This window comes from Chaetodon trifascialis, chromosome 6 (genome assembly GCF_039877785.1).
Source record: "Chaetodon trifascialis isolate fChaTrf1 chromosome 6, fChaTrf1.hap1, whole genome shotgun sequence".
Lineage (NCBI taxonomy): Eukaryota > Metazoa > Chordata > Actinopteri > Chaetodontiformes > Chaetodontidae > Chaetodon > Chaetodon trifascialis.
The window spans coordinates 22,295,001-22,307,500 of record NC_092061.1 but is presented as its reverse complement, the minus strand read 5'-3'; the positions used below and the strand labels follow the sequence as shown (position 1 = coordinate 22,307,500).

At 41.2% G+C, this 12,500-nt stretch overlaps 1 protein-coding gene across 1 annotated transcript in view; it reads left to right on the top strand.

Annotated features, from left to right (window-relative positions):
- Positions 1-8,316: 8,316 nt before the first annotated feature.
- The window catches only part of prdm6 (PR domain containing 6), a 91,735-nt gene continuing 87,551 nt past the window's right edge, over positions 8,317-12,500 (top strand). Inside the window, exons 1-2 of the mRNA XM_070963955.1 lie at positions 8,317-8,431; positions 10,500-11,236. Coding sequence (XP_070820056.1) covers positions 10,516-11,236 — 721 coding nt within the window. The 5' untranslated portion in view covers positions 8,317-8,431; positions 10,500-10,515. The remainder of the gene's footprint in view (positions 8,432-10,499; positions 11,237-12,500) is intronic.

Genomic DNA, 12,500 nt, shown 5'->3' with positions numbered 1-12,500 from the left:
TGTCAGCCTGCACACATTTGGATGCTCATACAAGCACAGATGCAGGAGCACAGAGTGATACTGAGGGAACATGAACACATGATTACCATGGAAAGAAGTCAAAGCTTAAAGCAAACAAGTCCACAAGCATTTCAACCATTTAAATATGTGTAGTTTTATGCAACATGAAGTGTTCGTCCAGCCACATCTGCATGAGTATCATCAACAGCGCCCCCTATCTCCTGGAAGAGCAAAAACAGACAGACCCAATCATTTCATTTCACACAGATGCGGCCCTCTTTTATTTATCTCTCACTGATCACATGCAAACATGCGTGATTATCCATTATGACAGCAGGAAGCATCAAAGGTATCACCTTGAAGAAGATATAAAACACTGCTGCACTAAAAACACAAATCTGTGGAAGACAAAAGAAAAATCACATAATACAGTCAACAAATAATCCTCCATCATGTGATGTAATACATTGTTTAAAGTAAAATGGATTAAAAAGAAACAAACAGTATTGTTTTTGTCAGTAGTTAATATACCAGGGCTGTAGCCAGGAATTTAAAAATACTGAGTTCATGAGTCTGAGACTCTGACACCCAACAAGAAGATTATCATGATTATTATTATGATTATTTTCCCATTTTCTGCAGTTTTTGTGTATATGGAGCAGCTCTTTCATGGAAATTCCTGTGACAGTCAACAACTGCTAGCAAAACTCTAGATGTATCGCCATTATTTTCCTTATGGTACAACCAGATAACATATTTCTCTCCGGCAAATTATCTGGAAATTACGTACCTGTAAACTAAAGTGTTGCTATTGTATGATTGTATGTCCCAATACGAAGGTCTACATGCTGTTTCAAAGCGCTCTTCGTGCTGCTAGGAATGCAGTTTGGTGGATATAATCTAATCTAATCTGATCTAAAATCACAGAAATCAGCTCCAGTCTTGCAATCAACACAGGAAAAAATGATCCTGCAGCTCTGTGGATTTGTATTCTTTCTTCCTGATTGACAAACAAATGCATTTTCCTGCATGTAGAGATCAATAATCAGCTGTAGCAGTTAGTTTTTAACAATAAACAGAGGGATAATGAAGTCCATACAGTCGGGTATTACAGCTTTAAAACACTTTACTGTGTTAAAAACACCTCTGCTCAGCTCGGCTTCAGCTGCAGGAAATAAAGCTGAAAAAGAGAATGTAAGTCCCAGCTGAATACATGTCTATAGAGATGAATTATAATAGTCAGCCTGCCGTGACCTTAACACCACAGCCGGGACACACACACACATACACACACACACAGTTATCGGTCTCCTGTCAAAGCGGCCCGTCCATTCGTCTTTTCTTCCCGCCATGCGCCGAATTAATTAAGCAGAAATGTAAACGTTTTAATTGAATGTCAAAGCAGGACCTTAACAACTTGCTCCTATGTAAATGAAAGTGACACTGGTTTAAAACCTATATATTTATATATGGACAAGAGGCTCTCACACCAAGGTTACAGGGGAGCTGCACGTGTGTGTGTGTGTGTGTGTGTGTGTGTGTGTGTGTGTGTGTGTGTGTGTGTGTGTGTGTGTGTGTGTGTGTGTGTGTGTGTGTGTGTGTGTGTAAATGAACAGGGAACATGCCAGCCTTTTAATTGAATTACCATCAGTTATGCGCTAACTAACCCTCATGGATTTAAACCAACAAGGCCTCATTTAGCACCAAGTGGAAATGAAGCCTTTAAACCGTAATTTTCCATCAAAGGCTCAGTCAGTGTTAAATCACAAGGATAGTGTTGTGGAGTGGGACCACTGTGATGACATTAAAAAAAAAAAAGCTTTAATGTGTGATTATTCAACCTGTCATGATGACTCTTATGATCCTGTTGTGTTGCACTGAAGTACATAAACAAATCAGAAAATGTGAATAGTTCAGATTAAAATACCAGAAGCACTGTAGGAGTGTTGTTGGGTGGCTTTTTTTGTCTTTTTTACATAGTTAATGACAGAGAGAGGTGACAGGAAAGGAGGGTTTAAAAGGAGGGAACACTGTGGTTCATGAGTGGACACAACATAAGGACGCGTTGCTTTCATGCTGCACAAATTGTAATGTGTGGAATCATCCAGTGTTTTCAGAAAAGTGTTTTATCACACTCACTCCCTGGATCAACACGCCCCAGTAGCTGTACCTTGACTTCTCTGTCTGTCTTTGCGCCACAGGCATCAAATGATGTGATGCTTCTGATTAACTCAGTGTCACATCAGAATGTATAATGCGCCACAGCGCAAAATGGTTTTGTTTCATGGTCGTTGGCTGCCATACTAGAAGCTCTGTGAGCTGCATTCAGGCACAGTGGTGCTTCGAGCTGAAGGCTAATATCAGCGTGCTAGCCTGCTCAGAGCAACAGTGCTAACATAGCGATGTTTAACACCTAAAATGTAAAGCATGTTCCCCATCTTCGCTTAGCCTGTTAGCATGCTAACATTTGCACAAAACAGAAAAAACTGCTGAGGCTGATGGGAATGTCATCAGTTTTGCAGGAATTTGGAAGGAAAAGTTTGGGGTTAACAACGATATTACAATTTATCTTGAGGGGAACGTGAATGTGTGTGTTTCAAACAATACGTCCAACAGTTCTGCAAATGTTTCACTTTCAACTCGAGTGGTGGACGGAAAAGCAGTTTGTCTTTTAATCTATTCTGTACGGATATAACTACATGTATCAAAGATGGCTCCATTTAAGGATGATTTGTGGTCAGAAATGTCTCTTGTGTCTATTTAACACTGATACTTACCTCCGTCTTTTATCTAAATCTGTTTTCATCCTCGTGAAAGGCTAGTCTCTGCTTCACTTTCTGCATGTTCGTGCTGAATATGAAGCTCCTCGGAGTGTAAACAGCAGCTCTGCAGCGCTCTCACATGCAGGAATATAAGGCTTTGCTAAATGAACTCTTGTTAATATTGTGTTTTTTCTTTTCCTGCAGCCGTCTAAATAATTAGCTTTTGTTGTAGAAAATGATGAATTTGGGCAGTTAATTTATTGATCGGCCGGCTCCTCCGATGTGCTTTGCTTTAGAGAGCCATTAATCAATGGATGAAAACACCTAATTCTCCTGCTGCTCTGCCTTTTCCTTTTTTATTTTCTTTCTGTATGTTTTCTGTCTCGAACAGAGGATCCCCAGCCACAGTATGGAGAAGAAAGGTAACTATGTACTAATGATGATGATGATGTAGAAAAATAATAGACAATACATTTAGAACAAGTAGGCTCATCCATAAAAATACATAAAAGCAATTAAAAAAAAACGGCAATAAACCGCTCAAATGTAACAGTTAGTACTGACAAAGAAAAAGATTACAGCCACAAGTGACATCAGCATTAACGTAGTGAGCAAAGCTGTCCATTCATACAGTGTTCTATAGCCTAAATGATATGAAATTTAATGGGAGCAAACGTCAACTAATACATTTAAACAAGCTTTTCTTCTGCTTGTTTTTTTAAATTGTGTAAAAATGCCTTAAGTATCATTTTAATAATTAAATCAGACTAGTTTAATTTAAATGTACCTTCACGTAAGAGTCCAATTAATCTGTGGCTCGTTTTATTTCACATCAGCCAAATGTCAAAGCAAATATTAAACCTTTTATTTTAAGTGATCTGATCAGCACATTTAGGAAAATAGGCATAAAAAAACTGAACCTGTGGTTGTAATTCCTGCTGTATCTTTTGTTTCTTTACATGAGAGGAAATTAAATTTCCTCTGAAAACATTCATGTGAAGGACATTCAGTGACGCTGCTTCACATTTAGAGATTTAAAGACTGTCATCAATCTCTGGTGATGACAGAATGATTATTTCATCCTTCATGACCTCTGCTCGCTGATCATGTCTAAATAGAGCCATTATAATGTTGAGTCACAGAACATTTTAACTTTAGCTGTATTACAATTACAGCTTATAAAGCCTATAAATAATACCACACAAAGCTCTAAAATAAACAGCTGTCGTTCCTGTGGATGACTTCCAAACATTATACTTTTTGATTCCCACTCATAATTGGGAATTCCTGTGTGTTTTTTCTTGGCTTGTATTGTATCTTTGCTGCTGTGAACTGATTAACTAACTACATCCAGCATTGCTTTTGCAGCTGCATCTGAGAGGAGCTCAATATCTTGTATATAATATATATATATAAAGGAAAAATGCCCCCCAATTGTGTTTTTTAACAGAGAAAGATGCTCTATAGAAGATCTACAGGGACCAAAATGTTACACAATTGAATTGATTCGATAAATGTATTGAATGCAAGCGGAATGTGTAGGAATGTTTCCTTTTTTAGCCATTTTCAGACTAAAATATCTTCCTTATATTGTCAAGATCGCACACACTAAAAGCATGAGATAGCTTTCTTGTCGTGAATAATTTTGTTTGCCCAATGACCCAAATCAGATTGAAGTAAATCAGGGACAATTGTCTGAAATCCTACCGAAAACACAATATTTTCATGTAATATTCATATATAACTGCCCAAGTTTCCATAACATTACTAGAAATCTCTAAAGTCTCGCGTTGAAAGTTTGGGTTCGAGTTGTCCTCAATAGCTGAAACAGACGGAGTCAAAGTGGTTAGTTATGAGTCAGTAATACATTTGTCAACAAGCATCTTCAGTATTATTATGCCACCGTATATGAATAAAATCATGCAGAAGTACTCCTTTAAAGTACTTCTTCAAATCTAGTGAGAAGTGATCAGAATTGTGTCATTGTGAGGCCAGAAATGTGACTCAGGAATGTCAAACAGCTAAAAAACTTGAGACAGAAGGGCACTGAGAGCCCATCCTACTTCCTAATGTCAAAAACTGGTTTTCCTTCAAATCACATAAAGACATTTTTGGCTCATGATGCCATCTTTATTGTCGCTGTACAACACAGGATTCCACAATGAGATGCAGTTTTAGCCCCTTCCATGTATGGAAAAGCAGCACCAAAGGAAGAAATACATAAACACAAGCTTATGTGCAATATGTGCAGTATTACCAATTAAAAATCAAAGTAACAGGCTTGGAACGAAGAAAAATTAAGCTTAAATTACCTACCGGAGGAGCCAGGATCCAAACTCCCAACTCTGTGATTCCCCACTGGCTACTGTCGACCCTGAACTTCTGCTTCAGCCAATCAGACGGCCTGTTGTTGCTCCACATTCCTCTGCGCTGAAAAAGTCGCTTTAAGCTGACAAGAGTTCATTTTCAGACGCTTATGTTTGTGTTTTTGTTCGTTATCAATCCACCAGAGGTCCCGAGGATGACAAATGGGGCCTGTCAAGGCGACGCCAGTCATAACAACACACATGCACACACGCACACACATTTACGTTTTCAGGCATTTAGCTGATGTTCTTATCCATGGCAGCTTACAATGACTGATGTACACACATGTACTGTATGCTTTACATGCCGGACACAGTGTGTGTGTGTGTGTGTGTGTGTGTGTGTGTGTGTGTGTGTGTGTGTGTGTGTGTGTGTGTGTGTGTGTGTGTGTGTGTGTGCGCGCGCGCATTAGCAGCAGACGGGTGGGAAAGCTCTGGGTTGTGGATAACAAGTCAGACCTAGAAACACAATGAGCTCGACTGTAATCTGTCTTATCTGCACACACACACACACACACACACACACACACACACACACACACACTGACTTACAGTGAGAGGTTGATAAAGGAACTGAGGTGAGCTGACAGCATGACGACCACCTACAAGAGCAGTAATAATAATAAATGTTGTAATGATAATCTTGGTTGCAACACTGACAAACGGGTTCAAAGTTCTTCAGAAGATGCATGGAGAGAAAGAAGAAGAGACTGGAGCTGACACCCAGTCCCTCACACAGGCAAGTCACAGGGTTGACTCTCAAAACAGCTGATCTTCACCTTCTCCTCAGATGAGACCTCTTGTGGTCATCAGAGTGATGGCTGTCTCAGCAGAAAAGCACGATGTTGTTAAATCTCCCCTCAGGCTCAAACCTTCGTTTAAAAAGGCAACACAAGTACATTTACTCAAATACTTAAATACAATTTCAAGGTAGTTGTACTTTAATTGAGTATTTCCACATTATGCGACTTCATACTTCAATTCCACTGCATCAGCATTGTACTTCATACTTCATTACATTTGTCTCACAGCTTTCTTTACCAGTTTCTTTTTCCCTACCATTAAAGTCCAGTGAAAACCATGCATCTCCAAATTTGGTCTGAATATGAATGTTTCTGATAAACTCAAGGATTAAGTGTTTCTTTATGGGTTCTTAAGCTAAATAAACTGTTTTAAGCCCTCTTGGTTTAAAATACATCATCGCAAAGCTGACAACAAGGCTGTTTTTCTGAGCTCATGACAATGAAAAGTCAAAAGTTGACTTTTTACAGATGCATGGTTCTCACAGGACAGCGATGCTGCAAACATTATGCTGATCGTATATATGACCGAGCTGACCTTTGCGGGAATGGATCAGTCCAAACAGGAGAGAGCGAGTGAGAGACATGGTTTACACACAGGTAAGACAGGAGTTGATGGGACGATAAACTGGGTGAAATTGGCCAGTTAGCATACCTGTCAATATTGGGAAAATATAGGAAATTTTCTTCCTCTGTCTTTTCCTCCTCCTCCTCCTTCTTCATCCTCTCCTCATTTATTGGTAGGTACCATTCAAGTGAGTGACAATGTTCCAACTAATATTCTACTTACTGCCACCTGCGTTACCAGAGGACTCGGCTGTTATGCCTGCTGTCAAGGTTACAGCTAACTTTTCTGTTTGTTTCGAAAGGTTTAAAGATACAGCACATTTATGGGAAAATATTTCACTATGAGGACAGCAGGAGAGATGCAAAATTTGGGAGAATCCAAAGAAAAACAGGAGAGCTGATGAGCTAGCTTACTGACAGTTGCAATAGCAAACTAGCTAGCGCTGAGGTTTTTTTTCCTTCTTCAGTTGCTAACTCTTTGTGGCTGGCTAGCATGTTAGCACTTAGTCTGCCAAGTAGTTCAACAACAGTAGTCCCTTTGTCACCAGTCTTCTAGCACCACCTGTCTTTACTTTTACTTTCACCGTACTCTTTTTACTGTGACAGGCTCTTATGTTCCAATGGTCCAACCAGAATGAAAACATGGTGACGAGGAATGATGATGGTGGTGGTGTTGGGTGGAACAGTGAAGTCTAGTCCTGACACCTCTACAAGTTGTGAAAGGCTTAAATGCTCTGATTGGTCGAGGGTCCTATGTATAGTCTGCCACATCTCTTTATATAATCACCTGATCTGGCACAATGACCAGCTCAAAAGGCGAAACAATCCTGTAATATGATCAGGGCATTAGGAAGGAGGTGGGGTGTATTGTTGGATGGACCATCATCTTCATCCTTCAACCTTGGCTGAGTAGATTTTGGCACCTAAACCTGACTAAGCTACAGCTGACTAACCAAAACCATGACTCGCCATGGTTTATCATTTAAATTGGAGAACTTATTGGTAACATCTTCTGTCACTCCAGAGCCAAACAAAACTACTGTTTGATAGCTTCAGAGGTTTAACTGAAAAAAAAAAAAAAAAAGCAACAGAAACATCATAAAACACACGTTACTAAATGTTTTATTACCTTCTTACTGCATGTAAGTCAGTCAGTTCAGTGTGGAAACATGGTGCGTCTGTTCTTTAGTATATTCATCCATCAGTAGGACAGATAAAACACAAACATAAAGATAAGACTGGCCCAGTGTTCACTTACTGTGAACCACATATATTCCAGTCAACAGTTAGATTTGCTGCTATGGTGGATGGACACACACACACACACACACACACACACACACACACACACACACACACACACACACACACACACACACACACACACACACAGATTTGCATAGAGCCTATGCCACAGTGACCATAGGCTATGAACATTTGTACTTGTCAATAAAGATCATTTGAATTGAGCTGAATCTGGAGAAATGGAAGGGAGAGATGGAGGAAAACAGAAAAGGCAGCGCTGAGAAGGGGAAAACAGAAAAAAAGAGAGAGTTGGAGATGAGGGTGGACAAAAAAAAAGGGAGAGAAAGGAGAAGTGTGAGAGTGCGGAGAAAGACAGAGAAATAATACGTGTGAATTAGAGAGAGACTACAGGAGATAAAGGAGAGGGAGGGGAGAGGGCAAGTGATGGAAGGGGAGAGAGAGAGAGAGAGAGAGAGAGAGAGAGAGAGAGAGAGAGAGAGAGAGAGAGAGAGAGAGAGAGAGAGAGGCTAGCGCAGCAGCTGCTCCGGTAGTTTTGGCTCCGGACACGCGCAGGACGCAGCGAACTGTCCCGGCTCCCCTCGATGGTTCACCGCAGCCCGGAGGAGGGACGAACCTTCCACCGCTGCCCGGAAATCAGCGCCCAGGAGCCGCCGTACACACTCTGACAGCAGTAAGCGTCTTCAGCCCTTCAACAACTTTAACATAAGAAAACACAAACAAGAAAGAAAGAAAGAAAGAAAGAAAGAAAGAAAGAAAGAAAGAAAGAAAGAAACCCGCAACATCCCGGGAAACTCCGGGAGGACCCACGCGCCTCTGCACGCCGAGCGCTGTCTCTGTTCGGCCACGGATCGCACGCTGGACCGCCAGTGTGTGCCTGGACTTAACCGGACCTATTTATTCATTCTGCTGAAAGTTTTACTCACTGCCTGGTAAACTAAACCAAAGTGTACCACAGTGTGCGCTCGCAGTTTTAATTGCTTTCATTTGGTGCGGGCTTTTTGCGCTTGGCGTGCGTAAAATCCGCGCTGAAACAACCATCCGAGACCGAGAGAGCGGAGGTGAAGCGGAGGGTCAACCAGCCTGAAGTCAGTTTGCAGAGTATTTTATTGGCTGTAGAGTTTACGCACATTTTATGTCTCAGAAATTGCGCCAAGACGTTTTTATTTAGACAAAGAAACGTTACTGTTCATTTTTTAGAAAGGATAAAGAGGAAAAAATGGAATATTTTAGGATGTGAAATTTGGCTGAAAAGGCACAAGATGGTACGTTTTCTGATAATATCTTACATTTCTGGCTCTGTTAGGGACTCATTCATGTCTTAAATTAAAAAAAAAAAAAAGTCGCACATTTTTTACCGTTTTGAAAGAAATAATACGTACAGGCGCGGATTTACTTGTACAGAAACAACCTGTCTGTCCACCTTAAACTTATTTTACACTGCATGTTGAACAAATCTCCAAACTGTCTAAGTATTTGCTTTAAACAACGCACATAAGAGTTGATGTTCATCAGCAGAATAAAATCTGTGTTTTCTCCTAAAACATCAGTGAATCCCGCAGGCTGAAACAGTGAAGCGTTTCATACTGAATGACGTGACCAAGATCATCTGAAACACCTGAAACATAAACTAAGGCTCCTGTTAGCTGAGGAGCTTCTGACTGTCTTACTTGTATTTATTCCACAAATGTAAATGTTGGACATCTGTGTCTAATTTAATCTTTAATCTTAAATTTTAAGCTTGAAACGGATGACGAACAGGAGGGAAACCATGTGGGATCAGACTCAAATAAATGTTTAAAATATAACTTTAATAAAGATTAATAAAAATTAGTGATTAAGATCAGAAATCTATTGTATTTAAAACAATTTAAAACCTGAATGTGCTTCATTTGAGGCTTTGGTGTAGATTTAACTCAGAACAGTGTTGTTTTTGTGCTGCGCTTAACAGCTAAAACTTCATTTTAATGTAGCTGACATCATGACATATTGTAAAGGTCTCTCACATACATGTGTTTACATTTCTCATAAACCACCAAAAGTCTAAAATTGAACTGGAGCATGATGGCACACGACACAGGGAAATGTGGATGTAATGTGCAGAATGAGGTTAAACGTGTCACTTGTGTTCATGTAAATTTAACATAACCAACATGTGAATCAGGGCAGAGCGACAAAGCTGAAACGCTGCCTTATTCTGTACTAACACCTTCAGTGTAAACCAGGTGGTAAAAACATGTAAATCAGGGTGAGATCAGGCACGATCTAGCTCAGCTGAACACAGAAAACAGAGTTCAACGTGAGGGGTGAGGCTGAATTCTGCGTCCGATGTGTCATCAGCACCTTAGAGTAAAATTCAGTGCAAACACACTTTGGCATAGGTTTAGCATTTGAGTCCTGCTGTCTCAGTAAATTGCCTTAAAGGTGATATTTAATGTGGAAATGCAGTGATTAATGTGACGTGTTTGAGTGTGTTTGTCTCTTAAATCTGATAAATCTCTCGTGTTAAGTGTTAAGTAGTAAAAACAACGTATCTTAACAGTGATTTGGCATCTGGATTGTAAATTTCTGCCCCCCACATGCTCTCACATGTTGGTAGTGAGTTTGATGCCGTTGTTGTGGGTCTTGTGTTTGGGTTTACCTCCCTAGTATAGAAATCATGCACACAGTGAACAGATTTGACCCTCTGTGTGTCCTGATGTTGAAGACTGACACCTCATCCTCTCTGATCTTCCTCCCAGCAGCCGGTGGGAAGCCATGCTGAAGCCAGGTGACCCGAGCGGCTCGGCCTTCTTGAAGGTGGACCCGTCCTACCTGCAGCACTGGCAGCAGCTTTTCCCCCAGGCGCAGCTGAAGGCTCCTCTTGCCCCACCACAGCCTCCACCTGACCGCCTCTCCATCCCTGTGGACAGCCTGCGCCCATCCCGCCTGCACAGCCACCTCCTGGCCTCCACACACTGCACCTCCTCCTCTGCTTCTTCTACATCGTCCTCCTCAGCTTCTTCTGCAGCAGCAGCAGTGGCGGCAGCAGCAGCAGCAGCAGCTCTCACCCCGTCCTCCTCCATCTCCATTTCCACCTCAGCAGGGATTTCCCAGCTGCCCGTCCCCCAGCAGATTGCACTCTTCGGGCAGGCGTTGGCCCCGGTGTGTGCTGGGCCTGGAGGTCCTGGAGGAGGAGGAGGAGGAGGACCGGGAGGAGGAGGAGGAGGGGGAGACCTGGTGGTGGTCGTCCCCCCAGAGAACCAGCAGGGTCAAAACCCAGCAGCGGGGCTTCTCCATCACACCAAAGAACAGAGCTGTGGTGGGGTCGGCGTGGTGTCGTCCAGCGTGAAGAGCAGCGGCGGAGGAGTTGAAGAGGGCAGCAAAGGAGCGACGGCCAAGTTCAAGCTGACGTCAGAGGAGCTGGACTACTACCTGTATGGACAGCAGAGGATGGAGATCATCCCACTGAGCAACCACACAGGAGAGGTCAACAACCGTACGTACACACACACACACACACACACACACACACACACACACTTGTCACTGGCACTGGAGCTTACATAGTTTTTTTTGCGTATATATTTTTTTAAAATTGGACAGTGGAGAGGTGACAGGAGAGGAGGAAGAGGATGACAAAACCCGGCAGCTGAACTTGGATGTTACATTCGCACTATATGTGACGCCCCGTGTGTGTTTACATCCAGGCACTTCGTATAATATTTACTCTCACTGGATCATAGATTATGTCTGTGACACTCAGCGATGACTTTCGACCATCTGCGCTTTTCATTCGCTATATTTCCCATTATTTTCGCACAATAATCCTATTATCCCGCTGAAGGCTGCAGTGTCTGCCGTGTTCAGTTCTGGTATTGTTGATTTCTGTAGTAAGTTTAAGTGTTTTGACCATCAGTAGCAACTTTACAGTAATTTAATCATTGCTGCTGCACATTTCTATCATTATTCTTTAATCTATGTGCGAGAACTGTCTGTGTGTGAGGCTAAATTGTGACATTATTGTTCTTAATTCAGCTGTCATTAATCTCTTACTGCATTAGGAAATTATTTTATTAAAATCCTAAGATAATTTCTTAATTATTTCTATAATATTGACTTTTATATATTTTCTTTAGTGTTCTTGTGTGACTGCATTTCTAAATATTTCTAAATTTTTCTGGTATTTAATTGGACATTAACAGTGCTTTATAAAATATTTCTATGATATGTATCTAATCAATAATCAATAATTGATGTCAGACCTTAATTCCAGCTAAATAGTCACTTAAAATCAGTGATTTATGATAAACTAGTCAAAAAAAATAATTGAATGATAATTTAAGTTGGTTTTTTCCACTTTTAAACATTTGTAAGATAAAATTTCCACCAGTTTAAAGTGTAATAAACACTTAAAATTCAAACTATGAGGCATATTTATTAACTTGTCGCCTCAGTTTAAAAGCAACTAAAGGCAGAAAGCTATTTACGAAAAATAGGTTTTTCTGTACTGGTAGTAGTTTTCTGTAGGGGTTTGTCAGATGTTACAGTTGGTTTGACAGCTGCAGTGCTGGACAGTAGGAGCTGCAGGAGGGTTTGGGTGTGAAGGGTCAGAGGTCAAAGGTCAGCAGCCTGGCCGGGCTCCAAACCCTCAAACAGCAGCAGCAGTAGGCCCGCAGCTCAGTTAATATTAACCAGACCTCATTCAGATTCCATGCTTGGAAATAAGCATCGGGGTTTACACCTGTCTGACTGCAGATGGC